We start from the raw sequence: 27,220 nt of genomic DNA, 5'->3' as shown, positions 1-27,220 counted from the left end.
TTGATTAATCGTGTGTTATAACAAGTCAAAAAAGGCCTCAAGTATCAGAGTTCGTTTTGTTCACGATCTGTCGCAAGGCGAGAAAAAGGTGGAGTGAAAGGCTGGAGCACATGTACTGATTACATGTACTGATTAGTTAATGTATGCTTGACCAATTTTAGAATCGTGGCAAACAAATGAAATTAGCATTTGGATACAATGAATTTTACATAATAGACTATGGCTAGCGATTATGTGTAAATGAGCAGCGTACGAGTCCCCGCTCCCTATTTAGCCTGTATAATGAATCAATCAGCGGCGGTCGGTTCCGCGCTCCCTGAATAGCCTAATAAACAAGTTACGAGTTATTTAGTGTAAGTGTAGTGGAGCGATAAAGTCGAATATATATGGAATATGTAGATCATAAAAATATTATTTATTTGACAAAATTTTCCAATTATTTATCCTTAATTTAAGATGAAACAATCCCACCGCTGCCACCAAAAATTAATTCATAACGAGAATTGTTCGCTGCCATCAGCCGCTTATCGTGCGACGCCCGTTATCAGAAAAGGCTGAACAATAGTTTCCCTCGTAGAGACATTGTTTTTAATTGTTTTTAATAGATTACTATATTTGTTAGGAAAAAGCTCGCAAGAGTAGCGTGGATGCTTGACGTGTGAATTCGGATTTACTTCTATCCTCTCTGAGGAGTACTTAATTTAAGTATAATTGCAAGATTTTGTTTATAATTAAAATGTCTAAGATATAATATGTAAATTTATAATATTTCTTTATTTACTTTGTCTTAGAAGTAGTAATTACAAATAGACTGGATCAATATATTTATCCTTAAGGGGTCCAGCCTGGGTTAAATCCTGCAAAAAAACAACAAAATATTCGACCAAAAAATGTTTTCTTTCCACGTAAATTAAAAATATCTTCCGTATATATTTACACTATACACTATTTCTACTGAGAAATATCATATATATACATACCATACAAAATCTCTGACCAAAATTCGTCATTTTACTATATAAATAAGTGTTTTTAGTTACTTGCCACGGCTTTGTGAAAGATCAAGACCGTCTTCTTTACTCTATCCGGGCTTAAAATGTACCTTAAACATTTCCCCTCAGACCTAATGAAAGACGTTTTTAAAAAATATTAATAAAATGTTGTTAACAACAAGTACAGTGTGAAAAATATTAATTAAATATATTAGCTACGTATACAACGTATAGATAATAATATTTAATTAATATTTTTTAAAAACGTCTTTCATTAGGTCTGAGGGGAAATGTTTAAGGTACATTTTAAGCCTGGGTAGAGTAAAGAAGACGGTCCAGATCTTTCACAAAGCCGTGGCAAGTAACTAAAAATACTTATTTATATAGTAAAATGCCATGAATTTTGGTCAGTGATTTTGTATGGTATATGATATTTCTCAGTAGAAATAGTGTATAGTTTAAATATTTACAGTAGATATTTTTTCTTTTCTAATTTACGTAAAAAGAAAAAAATTTTATTGGACGAATATTTTGTTGTTTTTTGTAGGATTTAACTTAATAGCAATTGGTTCGCTTAACTTGTTAATGTATAATTTTTTTCGTATAATTTGTGATTCTTTTACTTCTGTATCTGGATTTCTCGATAACGGAATTACACTTTTACACGATAACTTCGTTATATCTTTCCTTTTTATATGAAGGATCGTGGTTACACAATATAAATGAACAACTTTAGTTTCGTTCTCGAAACAAGTTAATTTGCATATGAATGCACGTCTAGCACGAAGTATGTACTCTAGAAGACTTGTGGAAAATATAACTGCTCGCCAGCAAGACTGCATGTCTTTTATTTTGACCAGGCGCATCTTTAATTATGCTAATATTACATTCGACGCTCCGCGTGACATTAGAACAAGCTAGGCCGAATAGGTGAGCTCGGGTTACGCAACATGCGTGTTTCACCTTTTGACCTGCATTAATTAGACTATAGGAAAGATCGGGACGGACATTTTGTGAAATAATATATTATATATATATATATATATATATATATATATATATATACAGGGTGGATCATTTTAATCTATTATGGGAAATATCTCGGATTTATGGTTGGATACAGAAAAATGTTTTAGACAAAAGTTGTAGAGGTCAAAGGGGGCCAACTTTTGGTACCAACAACTTTGACCTTGAACTCGTTTTTGAAGGTCATTTACAGGTCAAGATCATTATTTTAAATGGGAAGATCTACTTTTGACTCCGGATTTGAAAAGTGCAGAAAATTTTACGTTCAAAATGATATTTTGAACAAGGTCACGGAAGGTCATATGATGGTCAAATTTACGAAAATTGTTAAATAATGTGTGTTAGCTCGGAATAACGGTTGGAAACATCAAAATGCTTTTAAAAAACGTTGCCAAGGGTGGAGAGTTTCACTTTCTGATTGTCATAACCTTGACCTTGAATTTGGTTCTCAAGGTTATGTCAAGGTCAAAGTGATTTTTCAAGCGAGAACCCCTGCTTTTGATCTCCGATTTGGTAAAAATAAGAGAATGCCGGTTGGAAATGCTAATCAAGGTCATGGTAAGGTCGTGTCAAGGCCTATTTACTGTTCACTTCAAAAGTTAAAAATAAATATTTGAACGTCAAAAGACATCAAAGACCTTGAACATCTGTTAAATTTTGAGGTAAAATTAGCCTAAAATATCAAAAAATTACATGAAATCCATTAATTTTTTTAAGACAAATCTTTCTCACTTGGTATTTTACATTTTTTAAAAGACAGAAAATCAGCCAAGTACCTATGACTTTCTCAAAGCTTTTTACTTCCTATTTTTAGCGTTACCCAGAAACAACGACGTGGACGTAATAGGATTATGTTTCCTTTGGGGTGCTTTATTACAGTGAGTTCCCGTAGAGAGAGATTAGATTAGATTAGATTAGATTTATTTGACGTACAATATGTTGTACGATAAATTGTATACAGCAGCAATAGTAGTACAGCAAAAATGTGTATTGTGAAAGTATGATAATGTGAAGATGGGTCAAGCGAGAGTGTGTGAGTGTGTGCGTTTGCGTGAGTGTGTACAGGCGTGTGTGTGTGTGTTTGAGTGAATGTGTACAAGCGAATTCAAGTGTTTGTGTTTTCCAGCTCAAGAAAGTGCTCTTTAGCTAGTCTCTTGAAACCTGAGACAGATGTAGTGTTACGAATGTGAGATGGTAGGTTGTTCCATAGGTATGAGGCGCTGATATGAAACGAGTTCCTCAGCGTCTCCGTCGCGAATGTCGGAATATCCAGAGGTATCACCTCCCCCCTAACAGGCCGAAGTGTCACGCGGAAGTCAAAGTATGCCAGTACGTATGATGATACCTCCACCGTTTCTGTTTCTGTCTCGTCTGTAGAGCAGGTAATCATCCAGCGAAGGGATGGATGTCACCTTCTCGCTTAGCCAGGTCTCAGTAACAGCTATTACGTGGAATAAAGAGCGAGTGGATAAAAAGAGCCTGATCATCTCAATGTGACCCGTGAGAGAGTTCGCATTAAAATGACAGACCCTTAGACCTTCAGACAGAGATACCTTAGAACCCGATGAAGACACGGCGGATGAGCTTGATGGCGGACGTGGTGGGATGAAGTGTATGTGTGGCAGCTTCATTGTGGAGTGATGTTTACGGCGAGCGGGATCCGAGCTAAAAAATTATCCAGCTCGGCGTCGGTGGTAATGACGGTGGCACGCTCGTTGTCATCGTTGCAGCGGACGAACAGTCTCCCGTCCCTGACGAACGTTCGACAGCCCTGCCTCCTCTTGGCTTCCAGCCTAGCCCGTAAACGCAGCTTGTGGACGTCGGTGGGGAGTAGCTCATTGATGTTTATGAGCCCTTGGTGGTCAGGGCTCAGAGCTTTGGCCTCCTCCATCACGGTTGCGTCCAGCTCGTTGGTGTGGAGCTTGCGTTTACGAGCTTTGGCAACGACGATTGCTCGTGCTAGTGCACTCGACGAGAGGGTGACGGCCAGTGGTGGCAATCTGCCGTCACTCCTGGCGGTGTTCCGGGGTGCATCGAGCCTACCCATGACCCTGACGGATGCAATATCTCTCCGCAGGACCGTAGGGTCAAGTGCGTTTATGACTGCAAACGCGAGAAGATGCAGCGAGGTCTCACGGGTGTAGTGCAAGCCCGTGATAACAACAACACTATTTGAGGTCTGCTCCTGCCGTCGTTTGACCTCAGCCAGCTCACTGCGGAGGCTGCTAATTTCCGCAGCGCTGCTGCTGTTGTTGCTGTTGTTGTTATTGTCCTGCTGCAATGCTGGGCTCCTCGATGAGAGATCTTGGACTTGCGCCTGCAACTCGGTGATGGTGGACTCAGCATTAAGTATGCGAGTCTTGAGTGCAGGCAGCTCATCGAGGGCCTTTAGGCGCTTCTCCAGCGGGCTAAGACGTTGCTCAATTCTCGAGATCCTCTCCGACATGATGTTTTGTGTCTGGATGGCTTCCGCATGAGCATTGCGGATGTCATCGAGAGCTTCACGAATGTCCTTCAATGCAGCTTCGATGGTTGGTGGTGAGCGAGTTGGAGAAGTACTTCGTGAAGTGCTGGCTGATGGTGGTGCCGATCTCGTCTTCTTCATCCCCGGTTGTTTTGGGGTGGTCTTAGCCGCTGTTGTCGCAGTCACCCCCGCCGCCGATGTTGACCTGGGCCCCGCTTTGGCACCCTTGGCGTCTGCACAGGGAGGACAGGCTATAAACTGCCTATCGTTTACCACGACTGTCTTGATGTTGATGGTGTTCAGACATTTGACGTGGTAATGGAGCTTGCAAAAAGCACACCTTTTCGGCTCCTTGTGCTGAATAGGCTGTTTACAGCTGCCGCATTGCCGAAAAGGCACTTCCCCGCTCTTTTCGCCGTTTTCACTCATTTTCGTTGATAACTTACTGGCAGTCGGTAGAGCAGAAATTCGTGATGTGATGTTGAGTTATCGACGGAGTGGTAGAGTCGGTGTTATAACTCTTACGGCTAGATGGAGCGTTAGTGTAAAGAGCGAGAAAGCACCGACCTCAAACAATGTGCAGACGCCTTAGAAGTTCTCCCTCGATGCGGTAGATGTCTCCTCGATGTTGATTAGGAGCGGAGAGAGACGCCGTGCGAGCGGGAAACCAAGCCAAGCCGAGCCGAGTAGATTTTGAGGTTAGAAGCCGTGCAGAAAGTTTGTGCAGAAAAGATGTTGAAAATAAATTGCAACCTTCAGCGATTTATATGCCGTCGTAAAGGTTGCAAAAAAGAGCGTGCAACAATCTACAACAAAAGAGGGCCCGAAGGCAAGAAGCGGCAGAAAAGCAGTGCGAAAGTAGGAGCAGAATGAAAAGCTGTCAAAGCGACTCACCAGAGAGAGAGAGAGAGAGAGAGAGAGAGAGAGAGAGAGAGAGAGAGAGAGAGAGAGAGAGAGAGAGAGAGAGAGAGAGAGAGAGAGAGAGAGAGAGAGAGAGAGAGAGAGAGAGAGAGAGAGAGAGAGAGAGAGAGAGAGAGAGAGAGAGAGAGAGAGAGAGAGAGATAGAGAGAGAGAGAGAGAGAGAGAGAGAGAGAGAGAGAGAGAGAGAGAGAGAGAGAGAGAGAGAGAGAGAGAGAGAGAGAGAGAGAGAGAGAGAGAGAGAGAGAGAGAGAGAGAGAGAGAGAGAGAGGATTAGAACTGTCGTTTACCAGCACTCTGCGTAGCCTTCAGCTAGCATCGCCTCGTCCACCTGCGTTATCTGGTCGCAGATCGCCATCGACTCTGTCTGCGACCACGACTCCCGCTTCCTCGGCTTCGGCACCTGGGGCTCGCTGGCTGTTGGAGTAGCTTCCATTTTGACTGATTAGTGTCAACTGAGCTCATTACAGCTCTTTTTTTCGGCGCTTAGGCTTTTTGGAATTCGGCGGCTGGCTGCGGCCACTGTTTTTGTTTTTCGCCAGGTCGCGTCGGTCGCAAGATATGTATGTCGTTTCGTCGCGTACGCGGTGTTATTCTCTCTCTCTCTCTCTCTCTCTCTCTCTCTCTCTCTCTCTCTCTCTCTCTCTCTCTCTCTCTCGAGTTTTTGTGATTTTACTGCGTTTACTGAATTTTTTATATTTTCAAATTGTTCTTTTAGTAAATTTGTTTGAATTCACAATTCACTGTTCTATGTATTTTAAAAATTAAATTTTCTTTTTGTGGATTGTGTATTCAATCTTCGAAGTACGGCTTAAGATTATTTATGTGAAACTTTCCTCGCTCTTTTTTCGTGTTAATATCTATAAGTAGGTATGTGTCTATTCCGACTTTTTTCTGGACCTCGTATGGTCTCTGGTAAATATCAAAAAATTTAGGTATTTTCCCGTTTTCCGCGTCGGATACGTTTAACGCTTTTATCATTACCTTATTTCCTATATCTAATTCAAAGTGCTCCGCATGAGCGTTCTTTTTCGCCGCGCGTTTGAGAGCTATTCTATGTGCTTGCTCGCATGCAAGCGATATTCGTTTTTCGTTAGTTATTTCATCTTTTTCGGGTGGTATATACAAGTATTTTTCCCATACTCGCATGGGTTTTCGGCCGAAATGTAATTCCGTCGGTGTATAGTTCGTTGTTTTGTGGTGCGTTTCATTTATAATATTTTGTATTATTTTCACGTATCGCGACCAACCTTTATGTATGTCGCTTATAAACGTACGAAAAAATCGTCCTAACTCTCTATGTACCCTTTCTACAATATTGCTTTGAGGGTGTCGGATGGATGAATATACAAGTTTAATATTTTCGTTTTTTAACGCGTTTACAAATTTGTCGCTCGTAAATTGCGCCTCATGGTCGCATATTACCGCTTCTCGTTTACCGTACGTCGGTATATAATCCTCTGTCAGTTTTTTAATTACCGCGTGTGCTGTTGCTCGACGGAGGAGGTAAAACACTACGTATTTACTGAAAACATCTATACTTGTTAATAAATATTTTACTCCCCGCGCCGAGGTAGGAAGTGGACCGTAAAAGTCTATTGACAGTAATTCACCGGGCTTTTGCGTCAAGATAGGCTGTAACATTTCCCTGTATTTTTTAGTTAAATGTTTAGTGCGTTGTCAACTGTCACATGTTTTTAAATTTTTCGCTATCTTTCTGCGTAAGCCTGATGCGTGAAAATGCTCGCATAGCATTTTATTTAATTTTCGCCCCCCTATGTGGCCGTATATCGCGTGTACCTCGTTTATAAAATCTCTTAACACGCTATTTGGTATTACAATTTTTGATCGTTCTTTCGCTTTTTTATACAATACATGATCTAGCTCGTACCGTTTACAAGTTTTTTCGTCGTTGTTTACAAGCTCGTCGATTAGTATACGCGTTTGAGGATCCCGCCTCTGGCTCTTTTCTATATTTTTACATATATTAATGAGTTCGCGGCTTGGTTTTTGCTGGACGATGGCGGAAATTATCATTTCGGATTGGCTTTCTGCCTTACTTTTTTCGCTTTCGTCCATGCGGCTAAGGTAGTCTGCTACTGCATTTTGTTTCCCTGGTATGTGCGTTAGATTTAAATTAAAGTCCTGGATCGCGAGGTTCCACCTCTGTAATCTCTGGTTGTTGAACTTGCAAGTTCTTAGGAATGTTAGAGCCTCGTGATCCGTACAGACTCTAATTTCCATTGCCCCCCTAAAATATGTATCGAGCTTGTGAAGTGACCACGCGAGGGCTAGCATTTCTTTTTCTGTGGTGAAATATGAGCATTCGCTACCCTTGAGTGTTATGCTTACAAAGCATACTACTTCTTCCTCTCCCTCATCGATTAGTTGAGAGAGGACCGCGGCGAGCGCGAAGTCTGACGCGTCTGTCGTCAGTATTTATGGCTTTTTTGGATCGGCGTATTTTAAAATTATGTTATCATCAAAAAGCGTTTTTATTTTTTCGAACGCTTCTTGATGTTCGGTTGTCCAGTGGAACAGTACGTTTTTTCTCATTAAATTTAATAATGGTATTAAACTTTCAGCGAAGTGTTTTGTAAATTTTGAATAGAAATTTATGAATCCGATAAAGCTTTTTAGCTGTTTTAGATTTTTCGGTCTTTTGAATTTACGAATTGTACGTATTTTCTCCGGATCCAGTCGTATTCCTTTTGCGGAAATATAATACCCGAGAAATTCTATCTTTTCACAGAAAAATTTAGATTTTTTGAAATTTAATCGTAAATTATGTTCGATTAGCCTTTTGTATAATTTGTCGAGGTGTTCGATATGTTCTTCGAACGTACGCGATTTGATCATTAGATCATCTACAAACAGTACCAGAAATTCATTGAAATCCCACGTGGCTTTCGCCAGTCCTCGAATTAACGCGGATCCGCTTGTTTTAATACCGAACGGTACAACGTTGAATTCGTAGACGTGACTGTCGACTTTGAACGCGGTGTATTTTCGAGAACTTTCTGCTAGTCTGATTTGCCAGTAACTAGCCGTGAAATCCGTTACGCTTGTTATTAGCCTATCAGCGCATCGTTGTAGTACTTCGTCGATACCGGGAGGTCCCTCGTAATTGTTTTGCAGAACCATGTTTGTGCGTTTAGGCACGGCCTTACCGATCCGTCACGTTTTCTTACGATCTGTATCGGGTTAATATATACGCTATTCGAGCGTCTTATTACGTTTAATTTTAACATCCTGTCAAACTCATCTAGTGCGTATTGTCTGTCAGCGATGGGTATTGGGTGTGGTCGGCAAAACCAAGGTGTATTGTCCGTTATAATCAATTCATGTTCATAGGTTGTTAAGAGACCGGGTTTCTTTTCAAATACTTCTTTTCTTTTAATAATCAGATTTTTTAATATATTTCTTTGTGCCTCATTGAGGTTTTCACAAGAGTTAATCTTTCCATCGATCTCCTCGATTGTGAGTTCGTATGGATTTTCATAATTGTTTTCATAATCTTCGTAAAGACTATTGACATCCGCGTGGTGCCCTTTTTCACTGTATCCACCGGCGTCTTGGATTGTTAGCGACGTGAACTCGTTACGCGGCATTTTTTTGTCTACGTACGTTATTACTCCGTCGTTATCTTTCACCGAAAAGAGAATTTGTTCATGTACCGTGTCTATTAACATTTTTAATAGTTTTATTGTGTCGAATCCGATTATGCAAGGCTTGACTAGTTTGGGTATAACTAAGAACATGATTTTTTCAGACAGTTTTTCGAATTTCGTATTTAAACGCAATTGTATTTTAAGCCGAGCCGATTTGCTACCCGTAGCGTCCTTTATGACTTTACCGCAAATAGGTAATGTTGGACAAAGCTTAAGAGTTTCATAGTTCTGATGGTAAAATTCTTCAGAAATGGCCGTTACCTCGCTTCCCGTATCTACGAGTGCGTCTACCTCTATATTTTCTATAAATATTTTTATTTCGGGGCAGTGGGATATTTCCACTTCGCGACCGTCCGGGTTAACATCGTGCAGTAATTCGTTGCGCGGGTTTTCCATTATGGACGCGATTTGAGCAGCTGCGTCGTTCTTCCCTAGAGAAGGAAGTGCATCCGCCTTGGACGCAGCTACTGCATGTTTCCCGAGTTTTGTTTAGTTCTGTCTTGAAAGTAATCCAAGACGTCGATGTCGTAAGTATCTTTCTGAGGGGGTTTTTTATTCCCCTGTTTTTTGTTCCCACCTTTGTTTTGTGATCCTGATCCCTTGTTCGTTGTGTCGCCTGCTGTCTACGTAACGTTTATATTGTGTGGCGTCCACGTCTTTTTCTGACCGGGATTGTTGCCTGATGGCTTGTTAGGCTGACTGTTTTTCTGGCTAGTTTGCGCGTTGGCTCGATTTCGATTTGTGTCATCGTTATCGTAGTCTGCGAGTATCTCGAGAAATTTGTTTACTGACTTTATCTCGTGCCCGGTTACTGTACAAGTGCTCCGGGATCTTTTTGACGAGCTCGTGCTCTTCTAGACTTAGTTCTAGCTCGCGGGCTAGACCGAACATATAGGTGGCATAGCTGACACGGCTTCGAGGTCCAGGGGTGTACTGTCCGAATTCTACTTTTCGACCATTTGAAGCACGTCGAAAACGTCTTCGAAACTATCCACCTTCGCTTGGAGTAAATACCACCAATTATGTGCGTCGCCTTCCAAGGCTTGAGATATGACGTATTTTAGCTCGTGGTCTTCCGGTTTGACCAATTTAATGTAATTGTCGAGTTCTGACAAGAACTTCATGGGTCTTTCGCTAGATAGACCTTTGAATTTCGGCGTAGCTATTTTCACACGTTTAGTTATATCAGTCGTAGATTCGGAGGAGCCACCGTTATTATTTTTTACCAGTTTTTCGAGTCGTGTAGACTCTCTTGCCTGTGCCTCGATAATTTGTTGCATACGCAGGCATAGCTCCGTCTGGGATGCTTTAGTTTCAAGGCAAGAGCGTCTATGCGCTCGATAGTTTCGAACTGTTTGTGTTCTTTACTCGTGTTTAAAAAAACTCGTACGTATATGTGGCTTTCCAAGAGAGTCGAAGTCTTCGTTAGTTTCTAATTTTTCTACGCGTTCTTCGAGTGTGCTTTGTTTTTTGTCTAATGTGGCAAGCTCGTATACTACAGCATCTTTCCACTCTAGCTCTTTCTCCGCATTGTCTGGATTATGTTCATTTTGTAACTTTGGAATTTCTTCAAGGATCGCTAAAGAGCGTCTGTTGTGGGTTTTACCCGCGGCTACAGCCATATTTGTTATCTAAGGTTATTTAAAATATAAAAAAATTTTTTGATTCTTAAGATTGCCACATAGAATGGGGGAGACGTTACCGCGCTTTACATTAAGCTGCACATCGGTTCGTGAATCGTTAACTTACTCATCCCGTCGGTTATTTTCGAGACTTCCCGGTCGAGCGAATCGAGTCGTGAGCTCAGGATTCGGAATTTTACGTCCGTTCGCGTCGATAGTTTTTCGATTAGTTTGAGTGTCTCAGTCTCTTCTTCGAGGAGCTCTTCGAAACCCTTTTCCAGGACGCGTAGATCACGATCGAGATTTAACACATTCTTATGACACGTTTTGACGTTCCTGTCAACATTTTGGAGGGCTTCGTAGTTCCGCGTGCTGCGCTTGGTTAGCTCCCAGATCCCCTCGCAGAGATTATCGAGACGCTTGTGTATTTGTTGCTCGGCGAGCGATAACTGAAGAAGGGTGATCATTGATTGTGGTGGAGTTTTCAAGTCTCCAAAGTAAAAAGTAAAAATGTTCTAATGATCTCCCTTAGTCAATCTCCCGTATTATAACAAACTTGAGTCCCTGTTCGGACGCCAATGAAAAGGTCCGCGAAGGGTTAATACGCGAACGCGAAGTATTCGAGACCCGAGGTTAGTAAAGCGGGAGAGAAGCACATTCGAAGAGTGTTAACAGTCTTTGATCCACCCGTTAACATCTATTAAGTGGACAAAAGACCTCCCTATCCTCTGTAATGGCCGAGCCACCAGAGGAGAGCTGCTCGTGTGTAGAGGGAGATGAGTAGGCTATTCCCACTACGCATATCCCGCATACTTAGGTAAACCACTCAGTTATTAGACTGATGTGTGAGGTACTACCATCTCACCATGAGTCTAGAACCAGATGCGCCACCTAAATGCAGGGTACTACCATCCTACACTGGTGACACAACTGATGGGGGGATGGGAGTGGGTAATGCTAAACAAGGGTTAACATAGTTTATATGTTTTAAATATCTTTCATTCATTTATTTAATCATTCAATATTCTATGATAAGCGATGCTGGATCTCAGTCTACAAGGAGAGGGAGTGGACTGCACACATACTCTTCGAGAGCCTGGGGCTCATGGACTACTGGGTATGGTGGAGACCGGAGCAAGCAGCGAGTACTACCATTCGCACGTTGCTCAGTTGAGAGCCGGATCATGAATGCTTGCTGCTGGCTCCGGGGCTCCTTATATACCCGGGATGCTCCCTCTCTACTGTGTTATCTACGCGCACGCCCGGTACCAGCGCTTAGGTAGACTATTTACATGTGACTACTAGCGCAACTCGGTCGGTAACTTGCCTACGCCAGGCAAGTTATCTGTTGCTGTTCTCTTATCCCCCGGGCTGGGCCTGCCGTCTCAGTGGTAAGCATGATACCTTTGGGCTTTGAGGATCCTAAGAACTGTTGATTTTGATATTCCATGTTGCCTTTCAATTTCTCGAGAACTCATGTGAGGATTAAGGTGAACAACGGCGAGAACTGTTAAAACACGATTGTCATTTTCTCCATACTCGTGGTGACGACGTTCATGATGTAATCGTCCTTTTCGAGCTCTATTGGTTAGATCTCGAATGGTAATGTAAGTTGGATGTCGCCTATTTGGATAACATTCAGCGTAAAGTGCGGCTGCACGGACATAAACACCTCGGTACTCTCCTAAAATCATAATCATGTCCACAATGTCATTTGGGGGGTAATCCGCCATTTTATATTTTTACCAAATTTAATACTGTATAAAGATAAATGAACCGTCACCGTTTGAGTACGGGTTGCACGTCGAGAGAAAATATTCGAATATTTTTTGAATAATCTTAGCGAGCCGTCTTCGTAGTTGGATCTCTCTTTTCCTCTTTCTCTCTCTCCTTCTCTCTTTAAAATGATTGCAGCCTGGATTTAGTATCCCGCACAATAATTTATACATAAAAACTCGCGATTTAATTTTGAATACAGTTTTATAACAATTTATAACAACCCCCCCCCCCAAGTATATAATAAAAAAAAAATTAACTCTTAAAAAAGTAAAAGGTTAGGCGAGTATGATATATTCCGCGAAGAAATTAAAGAAAAAAAAACTAAGATTAATCAATTAAAGTCAAGTTTATATTATATATTAAATTTAATTTATATATTTAATCGTAATAATGCATAAAAAATTGTTTTGTTCAATCACGGGCTTACTCAACTTAAAGTTAAGTTATATGTTGATCCATCAGAAACAACTCTCAAGATACTTACTACGTAACTTGTCACGCCCTTTTTATTGTACTTATGGTGATTGTATCATGTTCTAATACATAAAAAGAATATTTAAGTTGATAACCAGAAAACAAAATGAGACAGACATGGCAAGTTACGTAGTAAGTATCTTAAGACTTGTTTCTGATGGATCAACATATAACTTAACTTTAAGTTGAGTGAGCCCTTGATTAAACAAAACAAGTTTTTTGCTTTAATATGATTATATATAATAAACTTGACTGATTTTGATTGATCTTAGTTCTTTTTTATCTATAATATCGTTGCGGAATATATCAAACTCACCTAACCTTTTACATTTTTAAAAGTCAATTTTTCTAGAGATTTCAGTCCTTTTGAGTAAATTTTTTTGCGTATTTCCGAACATGTTGGGCTGAAGAATCCCAAACTGAAGATACCCAAGATCAAGAAGAAACCCAAGATACCCTTAAAGAACCGCTTAATATCCGTGTTGTCGGAGATGTCCGAACGCGCAAAGTTTAGGGTTCCATAAGCGGCTCTCTTTTCAAATTTATAAGTTAGAAATTGTAGAATCTGGCGTGTTTCTCCTTTAAGTGGGTTGATGTTCTTTGTTGTGCAGTAGTCCTTCCAAAGATTAAGTTCGCTTTCATACTGCTTGATCGTTGCCGTAGAGAGGGAGGCTAGCATAATGTCCAATGCTGTATCCTTCTATCCTTTCATCTCAAAGATTCTCCGCATACCTCCCCAGCCAGCAGCGTGAATTTTGCTGCTAACGGATGTTTCCTGCAATTTGACAATAACAGATTTTGTTTAGGTTACAGTTTTACTGGTGTTTTCGTAAGTAAAGAGTTGTAGATAGAGAACCACGGCTGAGTGGCCCAATCTAGTACAATTAATATTCCTGTCGCTTTCGTAAATTTGCCTTGTTTGATCCGTCTCTTTGCACTGGTTAATTTTCTCTCCCACCAATCAAAGTCTTCCGCTAGATCATTGCCTAGTTGCATATTTTCATCAAAATCGTTGTTGTTGTAGTTTGCAAGTGCTTCATTTTTCTTAGCTTCTAGTTTTTTAATGTGTACTGGCCCGTATTTAACACCTGTACAGACCGTGATAAGTGAACCTATGAGTTTCGCGAAAAGTTTGCGAGTATGTTGCTCTCATGCGTCCTTTTAAATGACTTTACCAGTTTTGTCAAGTTAAATGACGATTATAAAGCTTAGAAATTCGCATCGCTTGCTAGGTGTTAGGTTGAATTTGCGGTAATTGCTTAGAAAACCGAGCTTTTCTAGTAAGTTTATTGTCTCCGTGACGTTATCCGCGCAACTATTGGAATTGTTCGCGAAGAGTAGAAAGTCATCTAGATAAACGCATGAAATCCAGCCTTTTCCTCTAAAGTAGTTAACTACAGGTTTCATCAGTTTAGTAAATAAGTAAGGGCTTCAACTAAGGCCAAAGGGTAAGCACGTGAATTCCAAGATCTCGTCTTGAAATTTGAACCGTAGATATTTCCTCGACATTTTATGTATAGGTATCAGGTAATAAGCGTCCTGCAAATCTAGGTTTGCCATAAAGCAACCTTGCATGACTATTTTATTAGCTACGCTAATGTTCTCCATTTTAAAATATGGAGCTGTTATGAATTTATTTAGTTTTTTCAGATTTAGGATAAACCTGACTGTACCGTCTTTCTGTGGTCTAAGAAAAAATGGCGATAGAAATTGTCCTTTCGTGGACTTACATTTTCTTACCGTACCTTTTTCGACTAGCTTTCTGATAGCTAATTCAAACGCTTTGCCATTTGCGTTTGTAATAACAGGTTTTCGAGGTATTTTAGTCTGTCTGACAGTCTTATCAAACTTTAATTCGTATTCCAAGACACAATTAAGTATAAATTTGTCCTTTGTTATGCGTTACCATTCTGAGTGTAAAAAAGACTCAATCTCACGGCAATTTTCCTCACCTCTATCTCCGACTACTGTAGTTCTCGTTCCGCTGATTCTTTCCGTTCGTGTTGGGTCGGTATCTCGATCTGCTATGGTCGTTGCTTGCTCTGCTTTGCTGATTCTGCTGGTCTTTCTTCTGCGCCCCTGACTTCGTGCTCGACCTCTGGGCTGTTTGCTGGTTCTAGTTCGAGCCCTTGGAGTTTGAATAGTCTTTCTAATTCGTCCCTTTGCCATTTGGTTTTTGTTAGAACTTTAGGTCTTTCCCTGTCTTTTTGATGGCCTTAGCTTCTTCGAGATTTTCACCATACAAATAGCTGCCCATTTTTGTTTTTTCTAGGAAAGATCGTACGCCTGGGTCTATGCTTGGGTTTATGAGTACCTTGCGTGTCGACGATTCTTTTGTGACGAGACACGAGTCTCGCACATGTAAGGCGACCGCAATAAACACGGCATGCGCAGCGAGCGCGCGCGCGCAACGAAAGGCGAGGCCGCACGAGCGCGGAGCGGGGCAGCCGGCGAGCGACTCAACGACGACGCGCCAGGTGGCGCGAGCGGCGTATGCGGTGCACCGTGAACGCACCCATACATATCCGCGCCGCGCGCCTTTATAAGGCGGATCGCGCGGCACGATAAGCAATTCTACTCGAGCTCTACTTCAGGTAGCATCGTGCGCACACGTTACTACAGGGAACAGCTAGAGATAGATCTGCGCCGACGAAGTCGTCTACGTGAGCACACGTGACGATACCCGATGCCACCGTAAAAATCCTAACCAACAAAGCCAGCCTTACGCCAACATCTCACGACTCGCTTTATCTCGGTGCGCACACAGGATAAAGAGAGGAACGAGACGAGCGACGAAGATTTGTGAAGTCGTGCGCACACGAATCCACAAATCCGAGGGATAACCTCAAAACCCCGTTGCACTATACTAGCCGTTACTGTGCGCACACAGAGCGGTCGAGATCTTGATTAAACAATTATTGTCCATTTCATTATTTATTTATAAAGCTATTATTACTTCTCAAATTGGATTATTATGAAACTAATAGTCATTCCTTTAGTAATTTTCGACGTAGAATTGATATCCGCTGTCATTTGAAAAGTGAATTTTGCATAATTTTGTTTAAACAATGTTGTTTAAAAACATTGCAAAATACAGAATTTCGCCATATTTTTGTATAATTACAGCTGATGTCCTGTTTCGCATTGGTTCTAGGGTGTTTAGGCATTAATGGGTTAATATATCACTGTCAATTCAAATAAATATCAATGAGCACATTTGTAGTAGTTTTTAGAATTATCAATAGATTTTTCATGCATTCGCTATTTTGATCTGATTATCCAGCACTCAAATCTTAAAAATAATTACTCACCTTATATTTCCTTTGTTAGTACTGTATTTTATATGATTGCAAAGAGCTTCAAACATACCGCTTGTTGTTGTTACATAACGACAGTCAAAGACCTAAGACAAAAAGAATTTGTTTGTATTAAACATTGATAATTTATGTGTTATAACGATGGAGCCTAGGCATTAGGCCCGAGAGCATGGGTTTGATTATTACATATTGATAAATAATTGAATCTCAAAAATAAGGTGAGTGTTTTCACTTACCTCATTTTTGTGCCGAGCCTCTCACTTTTTAGTGAGGGGCCCGGCTTCAAGGTACATCATAAATAAAAGGGCCAAGCCAATGCCAAATCAAGTAGCGCAGTAGCGCTACGAAGGCAAGTTTGAGAAGCAGACGAAGCCGCGGTGCCCGTAGCATTATTTACTTCTATATCGGTATTCGGACTTTTCATGATACAAAAAAAAAAATGCTTTTCGTTACTGTTCTTGAGTTTTTTTTGGCTAATCGGTATGTTTTCTGAGCTAAACTATGATTTTCAACAAACATATTTGTAGAAAAGTCGTTTCGTTTCATAATAAGCGAGTTTATATATCACGAATGCTCAAAACAGTATCTCTACTTTTTTCTCCAGTGTGGTAGGACCGTGAAGTTGGCCGCACAAGCTATTATGTATAATACAGTTGGGTATCGCTTCCACACAGATTTCCATAAGCTGCGCAGAGCAATGTGTTTATATTTTCTGCTTGAATTTAAGGTTGTGTTTTTGAACAGCTGCTTCACTGTCGCTGCACAAACTTTGTTTTCAGGGTCACTGATTACTGGGCCCAGGAAGTAAATTTCGTGACTTTTCGTGCATACATGCAAATATCGTTTCGACGTAGCCGATTACACTTGGTATCTAGGTGCCAAGGGTCTTTGATGACTAGGCTGGTAAAATATATTACGCGCTGTAGATTTTTATATGCACGTATCAATATCTGCCATGAATGCGGTCTAAGGTGACCGATAACAAAGTCATGCAGTGCGCACCGTACTTACTTCTAGTGCAAAAATGTTCAAATCAGTTATGTTTACTGTCCAGGTACATGCGGTCGACAATGTCGCAATCGAGGTAGGGCTATCCGTAGCAAAAGCTATGGAGCGTATAACCAAGACCCTGTCATCGACGACCTCATGCACCTGGATACAATACACGAGAGATATCGATATTCCCGTAATAAAAATTCAAGTACCCTCGTAGGAAATTGAGGCTAATATGACCACGATATATAAAATTTTATGTCCAATATAGTCAGATTATGTGGCATATCGTGTCCATATGTCCCTGTTGACGGGCGACGGTAGGTGGGAATAATATGCCTTAAAATTATGGCGAAGGTTTTATACATGGCAACCTAACCTTGCACATGTGTACAAACAAACATGACCACACTTAACGCTTACACTTAAATGTACACTTTTTATGTAAGTTTAAATATTAAAAACATTAAGTAAAATTTGTGTGTTCAAAATTATCAACGATGAAGTGTAAAAGTGATGATCCTGACAGATATTCTCTCAACTCAGTGTTCGAGTCAGTCGCAGGCAGTATCTATCATTATATTGCCTTATATGCAGTGTATTCATGCAAGATATTTACTTTATAGTGACGATGCTTATTTTATTATGTAGAAATAGGCTAGCGTAACAAGTTTTGCTTGTCTGTCTTTGCTGGCTGACCCACATCGAACCCCATGGCTCCGGGGGCAAAATTTACACATGAGTGTTTATATGAAAATTTAAACTAGAGCACTTGAGATAAATACAAGTAGATATATTGTTTTAACAGCTTGAGACAAACCGCCATGCAAAATTTCAGCCCTCTATGTATGGTAGTTTTTAATTGAGAGCAAAATCAAATTCTCAATGATTGTATGATTACTTTTTTAAATTTTGCATGGCGGTTTGTCTCAAGCTGTTAAAACAATATATCCACTTGTATTTATCTCAAGTGCTCTAGTTTAAATTTTCATATAAACACTCATGTGTAAATTTTGCCCCGGAGCCATGGGGTTCGATGTGGGTCAGCCAGCAAAGACAGAGAAGCAAAAATTATTACGCTAGTCTGTTTCTACATTATAAAATAAGCATCTACACTACAAATTAAAAATCTTGCTCGAATACACTGCATATAAGGCACTATAACGATGAATACTGCCTGCGACTGACTCGAACACTGAGTTGGGAATATCTGTCAAGATCATCACTCTTACACTTCATCATTGATGATCTTGAATACACAAATTTTACTTAATGTTTCTAATATCTAAACCCACATAAAAAGTGAACATTTCAGTGTGAGTGTTGAGTGTAGTCATGTTTGTATACATGCATGAATTATGTGTAAGGTTAGATTGCCATTCCTAACATATTACCTTTTATTTTCCAAATTTGTTGTAAAAACCTTTTTTTAAACGTCAATGATTTTAAAATTTACTGATTTAAAGTAAATTTGATTATTAAGTTTATGAATTTTAGGTTATAAACTCATTAGTGGATCAAGTACGCAACATAATGTGGGCACATTATGTCAAAGTATCTTGACATATTATGCTAAGAAAATATGACCACTAGTTATAGACAGGCCATATCATATGGCGTATTTTATGCAAGGGTATGCACTACCTGAACCCCATCATTATGTATTTTATTTTTAGAACAAGTTTTAGGTATTTCAATTAGTTGGCCCCAAAAGACATGAAATCTCTAAAAAAAAACTTAACCAAAGTAAAAAGGTTAGGCGCATTTGATGTTTTGCGTATCATCATGCATGTTAATAATTGTGTTTACAGTGAAATTACAGATTAAAAAACAACTGAGTTCAATTATAAAATGTCAAGTTTACAATCATATTATTTTATTTATAATACGAAAAAAAAAATCATTATGTTGAGACGATTAATTGAGACGTCTGAGTCGGATGATTGGTAATTTAAACTTAAGTAATATATTGATCAATTACAAATAACTCAAAAGATATTTACTACGTAACTTGCCATGCCCCTCATAATTTGTTCATGGTACCTACTTGTTTAAGTGGTCTTATTGTAAGTGTACCTTTTTGCATATTTTATTTGTCTACATAAACATATAAAATTCTTATTTCAATAAAAGGAAATATTTTAATAACTATATGTGAGGGGCACGGCAAGTTACGTAGTAAATATCTTTTGAGTTATTTGTAATTGATCAATATATTACTTAAGTTTAAATTACCAATCATTCAACTCAGTCGTCTCAATTAAACAAAGATTTTTTGTTTTCCGTATTATAAATAAATTGATATGATTGTAAACTTGACATTTTATAATTGATCTCAGTTGTTTTTTAATCTGTAATTTCACTGTAAACAAAATTATTAACATGCATGATGATACACAAAACATCAAATGCGCCTAACCTTTTTACTTTGGTTAAGTTTTTAATAGTTACAAAATAATATATTTTGTAATAAGTTGATGACTTTTGAGACACTTAGTACTGTAAAGCACAAATAATATTCAATAAATATGATACTTTTAATATTTATAACATTTTCAAAGTTTTAAGGAAACTTCAAAGCACTAATTAAAATGTATTTAAAACAAAGTTCTTAAACAAACTGATAAAAAGTGATTGAAAGCATTAATGGAGTCCCGGAGACAATTTTTACCGACCGAGTTCATAACGCAAGGGCACGGTAAAATAATACTTCATACTCGGTAAATACAATTAATTATACAAAACTAAGAGATCAAGTGGCGCGGTAGCTCCACGAAGGCGAGTTTGAAAAGCAGACGAAGCCGCGGCGCACGTGACACTATTTACTTCTATATTGGTGTTCGGATTTTTTATTATACAGAAAAAAAAATACTTATCATTACTGTTGGTAAGGCTTTTTGGCTTATTAGAATGTTTTCTGAGCTAAACTATGATTTTCAACAAAAATATTAGTAAAAAAATGCTTACGTTTATAATATGTGAGTGTATAATCCACAAATGCTAAAATCACGTTTTTCTTACTCAGCCCGAAATGTGTTAGGACCGTTATGTTAGCCGCAAGAAATGTTAGGACCGTTAAGGTGACCGCACAGCTATATACAAATGGGAATAGCTTTGCCAAGAAAGTATAAAATAATATATTACGATATTTAGAATTAAGAGGTTACCAGTGCATACTCTGCGTTTTGGAGCAGTAACAGTAACCAGCAGAGTTTCAATCTGAGTTTTTGATTAATTGTCATAGTCAAAGTTTTAATTAGAATTATTCGTCAAAAATTGTGTATTAAAAGATATTCAAATCACGAAAATAAAGGCCATAGAAAGAAGATCCACCGCATTGAGTTTTAATCAATTTGCCGTCTCGTCTAACTGTTTTGCCAAACCCAAGCCCAACTGGTTTTTAGAGAGCGAGTCAGTCTAATTTTGGAGATAGTATGGTATTGTTTTGAATCAAGTCAACAATCACCACCGTTTACGAAACAAAGTAAGTGACATATAGTAAATATATTCAAACATGGTCATTAATACTCAAATTCAAGCAGACAGTCAAGCCGCGGCAGCTAACAGGTTGTGATAGTCTCGTGTATAGGGGGCTAGTTAGTTCGTATTCCCGGGGATCATTTGTTAAAAGCCAGTAAAAACTCACACTTAATAATCTTAAAGAATTTTAGAATCTCTAAAAAAAAATTAACCTTTAAAAAAGTAAAAGGTTAGCCGAGTTTGATATATTCCGCAACGAAACTACAGATTGAAAAGAACTTAGATCAATCAAACAAAGTCAAGTTTATTATATTTAATCGTAAGGAAGCGAGAAACCACTTTCAAGATAATTACTACGTAACTTGCCATACTTGTTTTATTTTGTTTATTGGTGAACAAATAAACATATTTTTTTATGTATTAGAGCGTCATACAAACACCATAAGTACAATAAAATGGGCATGGCAAAAGTTACGTAGTAATTATCTCGAGAGTTGTTCCTCGCTTCATTACGATTAAATATAATAAACTTGACTTTGTTTGATTAGTTTCAGTTCTTTTCTATCTGTAATTTCGTTGCGGAATATATACAAAAACGCCTAACCTTTTACTTTTTTAGTTAATTTTTTTTAAAGTTTGTAATTACTACTTATTTAATAGTGAAATGGAAGGAATTAGAACTGGTTCGGTACTACATATATGGGATGTACTGCCAGAAAGGGGAATCAATCACGTCATCGATCGTTTAAATATGAGAATCGAAAGTTTGGAACTTGTTTGAAATTGGCACTTTGAATTGACAATTAAATGTCTTTGCTGTCAATCGCGATAATCATGAAAATGCATGGACGAATAGTTTTTGGCACGAAATAGCTTTACCAAGCTTCTCGGGAGAGTCGTCGGAGGATCCCAGAGAATTCTCATATGATCTTCAGCAGTATTTAACCATAAAACAAATACCCAATAAATATTAGCCAAAAATGATTGAAAGAGCGTTAAAAAAAAGCTTTATTTATGGTTTTAAGCGATAAAAAAACGGCTCACTAACTTTCGGGAATTCGGAAACTGCTTTCGGCAAGTTTACATGACTCAAGAAAAATCGATCGCGCGATTAACATGTGGAAGGCGCAAAGGTACTAGGAGAGCAGTCTCCTCAATTAATTCTATATACGGGTCAGTGATTCGAATGAGTTTATGCCACTTTATACCAAATATCAGCGAAATCGCGTCATCATGAGTCAATTACCGCGTGATATTCAAATAACACTGATTGGACGAGATCTCGTTAATATCAGGAACTTGAAGAGGCTTTGAGGCGTGCAGACGAAACGCGTGTAAAGGATAATGTATTCGCAAAAATATTCGCAAAATAAGATTGATCACCGAGAGGAGCGTCGTGATAATCGTAACGGTTTATCTGACGGATATAAACAAACTAGCCATTTAAATTCAAGCGATAATAATAACACAAACAGCCACAAATATAAAAGTCAATGAGCGCGCGATAGGTCAGAGAATTACGAGCCGTATCAAAATAAAGATTTCAGTTCACGATCTAGCTGACATAATGAAAACAATAATACCTTGAAGAACGTTGCGACGATCGAAGTTGACAGAGAAAATTTAAAGAGTCTTCCAAAACTATCGATGATGTGGCCGGAATATCTAATGATGCGGAAGCTGATGACACTAGCGATTCGGAAAACGAGGGTGCGGCTCGCGATTAATAGGTCCCGTTGCGAGTTGCGACATTGAGATGCAGGACCTGGCTTACGATGTCTCAAAGGGTTATAATAATGCTCATTATAACAAAAAACATAAATTTAAATGTCCTTGCTTGCTGGTTTCGATAGACGAATTTAATTTTGAATGTTTAATAGACAGTGGTGGCAATGCTACGCTAATTTCCCAAGCAGTGTTTGAACGCATAAAAGATAAACCATGCGTAAAAGTTTTTTTATCTTCGTTGTAAAGATGCAATGATTTTTGAATAATTATAACATTAACATGTAAATCGAAAAACAAATTCTATTCTGTACGATGGATGCTGGCGTTTAAATATTTATGTACTATAGAATGCGTTATTTGGAATCTTTGTATAAGTCCTCTCTACATATAAAAAAAGTTTCGCCGCCGCCGCACTATGGGCGATTTCAGGAAAAGTATTGTCAAAATCAAATTGCGCCTCTCAGGCAGAGAAGCTAACTCGGACCGGGATCCGGAGCATGCGCAGTATCCTGCTCCGCTGCCACGCTCTCATTGGCGCTCCGCACTCGCGCGCAGTTGGAAAAAGATGGGGGGCGGGGCTTTGCGTCAGCCGTTTTTCGGAAGGACCGAGTTCAAGCCCCGTGAACGGAAAATTTTTTTTTACTCTTTTCTAGTAGTTGATATTCTAATTGACGTGAAAAACTCTTTGTGTACTAAAAAAAAACAATTAGAAAGCTACACAACAATTTTCACATAGGGATATACATCAGTAGGTAGCATATATCCAAGCAAACCCCTCATGACTATGGAAACATAAATATCTAAACCTATAAACCCTAAAAACTGAAATATCTGTTAACACATCATGTTTAAGCTTAAACAAATCCAATTTAAACAAACAAGCCACCCCACCCTCTCGATAAACATATGCTACTTTCAATCTTTCTGCTCCAACGAGGGCTCGGCGGTCTGTCTTCGACATGTGCCGAATTAGCGCTGAGAAGTGCTGATTGGGAAAGGGGTAAAGGAATTACACGAGGTTTTTTCTTTCAATTAAAAATTAGATTTATTGCATTTGTGTGTACTGTGCAAGTAGCCTAGGCTCCGTGCTTCCTCTTAGACGCGGTCTGATGCAGGGGAAGGGATGCCTTGGCCTAGATCCATGGATATATGCCCTCGAAAGCGCCACTCCTCTTTGGGGAGTTCGTACTCGTAGCGTAGCCGCCTAGCGTGGTACTAGCGGTGCGGCGGGCGCGCTGTCAGGCGGGTTGCGGATAGCCAGGGGCTTGTGCAAGAAAGCCTGTGGGTGAGTTACAACAGTTTTTCGAATTAAAATAAATTAAAAAATAACCGTCTGTCCGTCCGTCCAGATTTTTTTTTTGCATTTATTCCACAAAACTTAATGTATTTTATGAATAAAAAACTATTTAATGGTATAGACAGGTACATATAATAAAAATATACATTACTACTAAAAAACATTTTTAAGATTTGGTCCAGGTACATTGGAAGCGGTGTAAACAATTAAAAAAAAAATAGACGAAATTAATGTTTTTATATTTTTAACATATATTAAGACATATATGTGAGATATTCTACGTCAACTCATGGAAAACTTTTTTTAATTTCGGCCGAACTCTGTTACCTAGTCTAGTATACCCCTGTAAAGACCGTACTTGGTATAAGGACGGGCTGCATGAGTTTACAAATAATTATTTAAATTAAGAAAACTAGCCTTCGGCTCGAGAGCCTTTCTATTACTAGAGTTACAGGCGGACTGTAAGAATAGAGTATGTCCCACGCTTCTTGTCTGCGCGGATCCGAATTTGTGCGCGGATGGTATTCTGTCCGCGACTATGTTGCTTGCCCTTACCTTGTGTGGCTTATGGTGTTGACAGCAAGTACATTTTCTTCTTCTATTCTCGTTTCAATGGTTTTAGGTTGTTTTATGGATGTTATTGATTATTAATAATAATTATAGACTGATTAACTGTTATTGTTTTTGTTTTATTGGAGACAACCCAGAACTCAGCAGATGTTACAGTTTTGTATAATTTTGTTATTATAGTATCGTTGTTATTACGTTGTGCGGTGGCTTATTTGTAATTACGTTTGACGCTTGTATAATTAAACTTAAGGGGTCAAGCCTGGGTTAAATCCTGCAAAAAACAAAAAGATATTCTTTTCACCAAAAAATGTTTAATTCGATGTGATGAATAAAAAATTCTATCAAAAATATATAAAATATACATCATTTTTATGGAAAAAAACATGTATATACCTTGTAAAGTCATTGACCAAAATTTATGAAATTTCACTATATAAATAGTTGTTTTTAGTCACTTGTCACGGCTTTCTGAAAGATCCGGACCGTCTTCTTTACTTTATCCGGGCTTAAAATGTACCTTAAACATCCCTCAGACTAAACGAGAGACATTTCTAAAAAATATGAATTAAATATTTTAAGCCCGGATAAAGTAAAGAAGACGGTCCGACTTTTGCGTTTAAGATTGGAGGCAAGTAGGGAGGAGCGTGGAGGAAAGCGAAGCTCCTTTACGTGGTAAAGTAGGGCTACTGGCGAGGCTTCCACGTTTATAAATAATCCCAGTTGTAAATATTTTTTTTAAATATTGTAAGCAGTTTACCATGTCGTTTAACTGCTTGCAATAAAATATAAAAATTAATATTAATAAATAGGATAATTTATGTAAATCAAAAAGCAACGCGCATGTGGCAGTACCTCCCGGGTTGTGTGGAAAATTGCCAATATTATATTTATTTTATATTTTATATTTCATATTTATAAATAAAGTGTCAATTTAATGCAGTGTGTGTGTGTAATATAAAAAACTGTTAAAACTATAAATTTATTTGTTAATTTTAATCTTGCTATTTAATAACTAAAAAACTTGTGGTTGTTGATTTTATACTAAGAATTTTATAAGAAAGTAGAAAAAAAAAATCGCAAAAGAAATACAATTCAATAATTCGCGATGTTCGCATACTGTAATTTTTAATTTATAAATTTTTAAATAATCTAAATACTTAAATTCTAATAAAAAATTTATGTATGCATATATATGCATACATAAATTATAATAAGAGACTAGATTTTATGAAAATAAAAATTGAAATACAATAAACTCTAGAATTCAATTTAATACTGATAATTAAATTAATTTTATAATCATATTTTTATTTATTTATTATTATTATTAGCTAAATTATTAAAATATATCACAAATTTTAATTAAGTCTCACTGTTTTTTTTTTAAATAATCTAAATGCTAAAATTCTAATAAAATCGTTATATATTCATATATGCATGTATAAATACGGAGATATATCTTAAAATAATGGTTTTTTAATACAAAATTCCACAACGAAATATTTAATAACGCGGAGAAAAAATAAAGAGTAGAAACTTTTCCAACCAGATATAATTAAACTTAATGCGATGTATACGCGGATGTCTAAGTTAAACGAACGAACTATTTTACCTCAAACGCAGAAAAACAACTGCTTCCCCGATTTCCCGGAAGCCCGTCACAACAGTCGCGTGGCGCGTGGTTTCGCGCGCTCGGCCGGATTTGATGTATATGCGCTGCTGATGATGATCCTCGCCGAAGTCTTGCTGCTCCCTTGCTTCCTTCCTTCCTTCCTGACAGCTCTTCGTTTTCCTGGCCTGCGTCCTCGGTCGGAAATCCTTGAAATCTTGCTTTCTTGCTAACTTGCACTCTTTTTTATAAACTTTTCACTTCATTTATTACCAGACACACTCACTATGCACTGAACACTAACATTTACATAAAACGCTAACACGACCGAAGAAAAGTGTAAACAAACTTCTCTGCTCGGAGATGCTGCCGCACACGTAAGTGACAGATCGGGAACTGTCGAAGTGGGGTCGGCAACATCGGCTGCTACATCGTGATACCATTGCGATCGCGTTTGTTTTATGCATTTTGCCATAATACTATGATAAAAAATCTCATCCTAACTAAGTAAGTTGTTTAACTATAACGTGAAGAATTTAAATAAAAATAGCTAAAATAGTGCCCTATGAACTTGTGGTTGTTGATTTCATACTAAGAATTTTATAAGAAAGTAGAACAAAAATAAAAAAAAAAATCGCCGGGTATCGGACTCGAACCCGGGAGCATAAGATTACTAAGCGACGACGTAGACCGCGCCGCCGCGAACGTCGTTGGAGCAGAAAGATTGAAAGTAGCATATGTTTATCAAGAGGGTGGGGTGGCTTGTTTGTTTAAATTGGGTTTGTTTAAGCTTAAACATGATTTGTTAACAGATATTTAAGTTTTTAGGGTTTATAGGTTTAGATATTTATGTTTCCATAGTCATGAGGGGTTTGCTTGGATATATGCTACCTACTGATGTATATCCCTATGTGAAAATTGTTGTGTAGCTTTCTAATTGTTTTTTTTTAGTACACAAAGAGTTTTTCACGTCAATTAGAATATCAACTACTAGAAAAGAGTAAAAAAAAAATTTTCCGTTCACGGGGCTTGAACTCGGTCCTTCCGAAAAACGGCTGACGCAAAGCCCCGCCCCCCATCTTTTTCAAACTGCGCGCGAGTGCGGAGCGCCAATGAGAGCGTGGCAGCGGAGCAGGATACTGCGCATGCTCCGGATCCCGGTCCGAGTTAGCTTCTCTGCTCTCAGGAAAGTGCTAGGGACCTAATTTTTTTTAAAATGAAGGTTGTACTTCTCAGATATAGGGAAAAATATCAGAATATTGTTTTCTGATGATGTCGAG

At 38.6% G+C, this 27,220-nt stretch overlaps 1 protein-coding gene across 11 annotated transcripts in view; it reads right to left on the bottom strand.

Annotated features, from left to right (window-relative positions):
- Nos (nitric oxide synthase) overlaps positions 1–27,220 on the bottom strand; it is a 1,339,001-nt gene that overhangs the window by 1,092,023 nt on the left and 219,758 nt on the right. For 8 of the 11 annotated variants that reach the window (XM_032601207.1, XM_031933451.2, XM_032601210.1 and 5 more), the window contains 1 exon segment: positions 16,258–16,349. In XM_032601207.1, coding sequence (XP_032457098.1) covers positions 16,258–16,349 — 92 coding nt within the window. 11 annotated transcript variants of the gene reach the window in all.

This window comes from Nasonia vitripennis (assembly GCF_009193385.2).
Source record: "Nasonia vitripennis strain AsymCx chromosome 1 unlocalized genomic scaffold, Nvit_psr_1.1 chr1_random0002, whole genome shotgun sequence".
Taxonomy (NCBI): Eukaryota; Metazoa; Arthropoda; class Insecta; order Hymenoptera; family Pteromalidae; genus Nasonia; species Nasonia vitripennis.
This window is presented reverse-complemented; position numbering and strand designations above follow the sequence as displayed.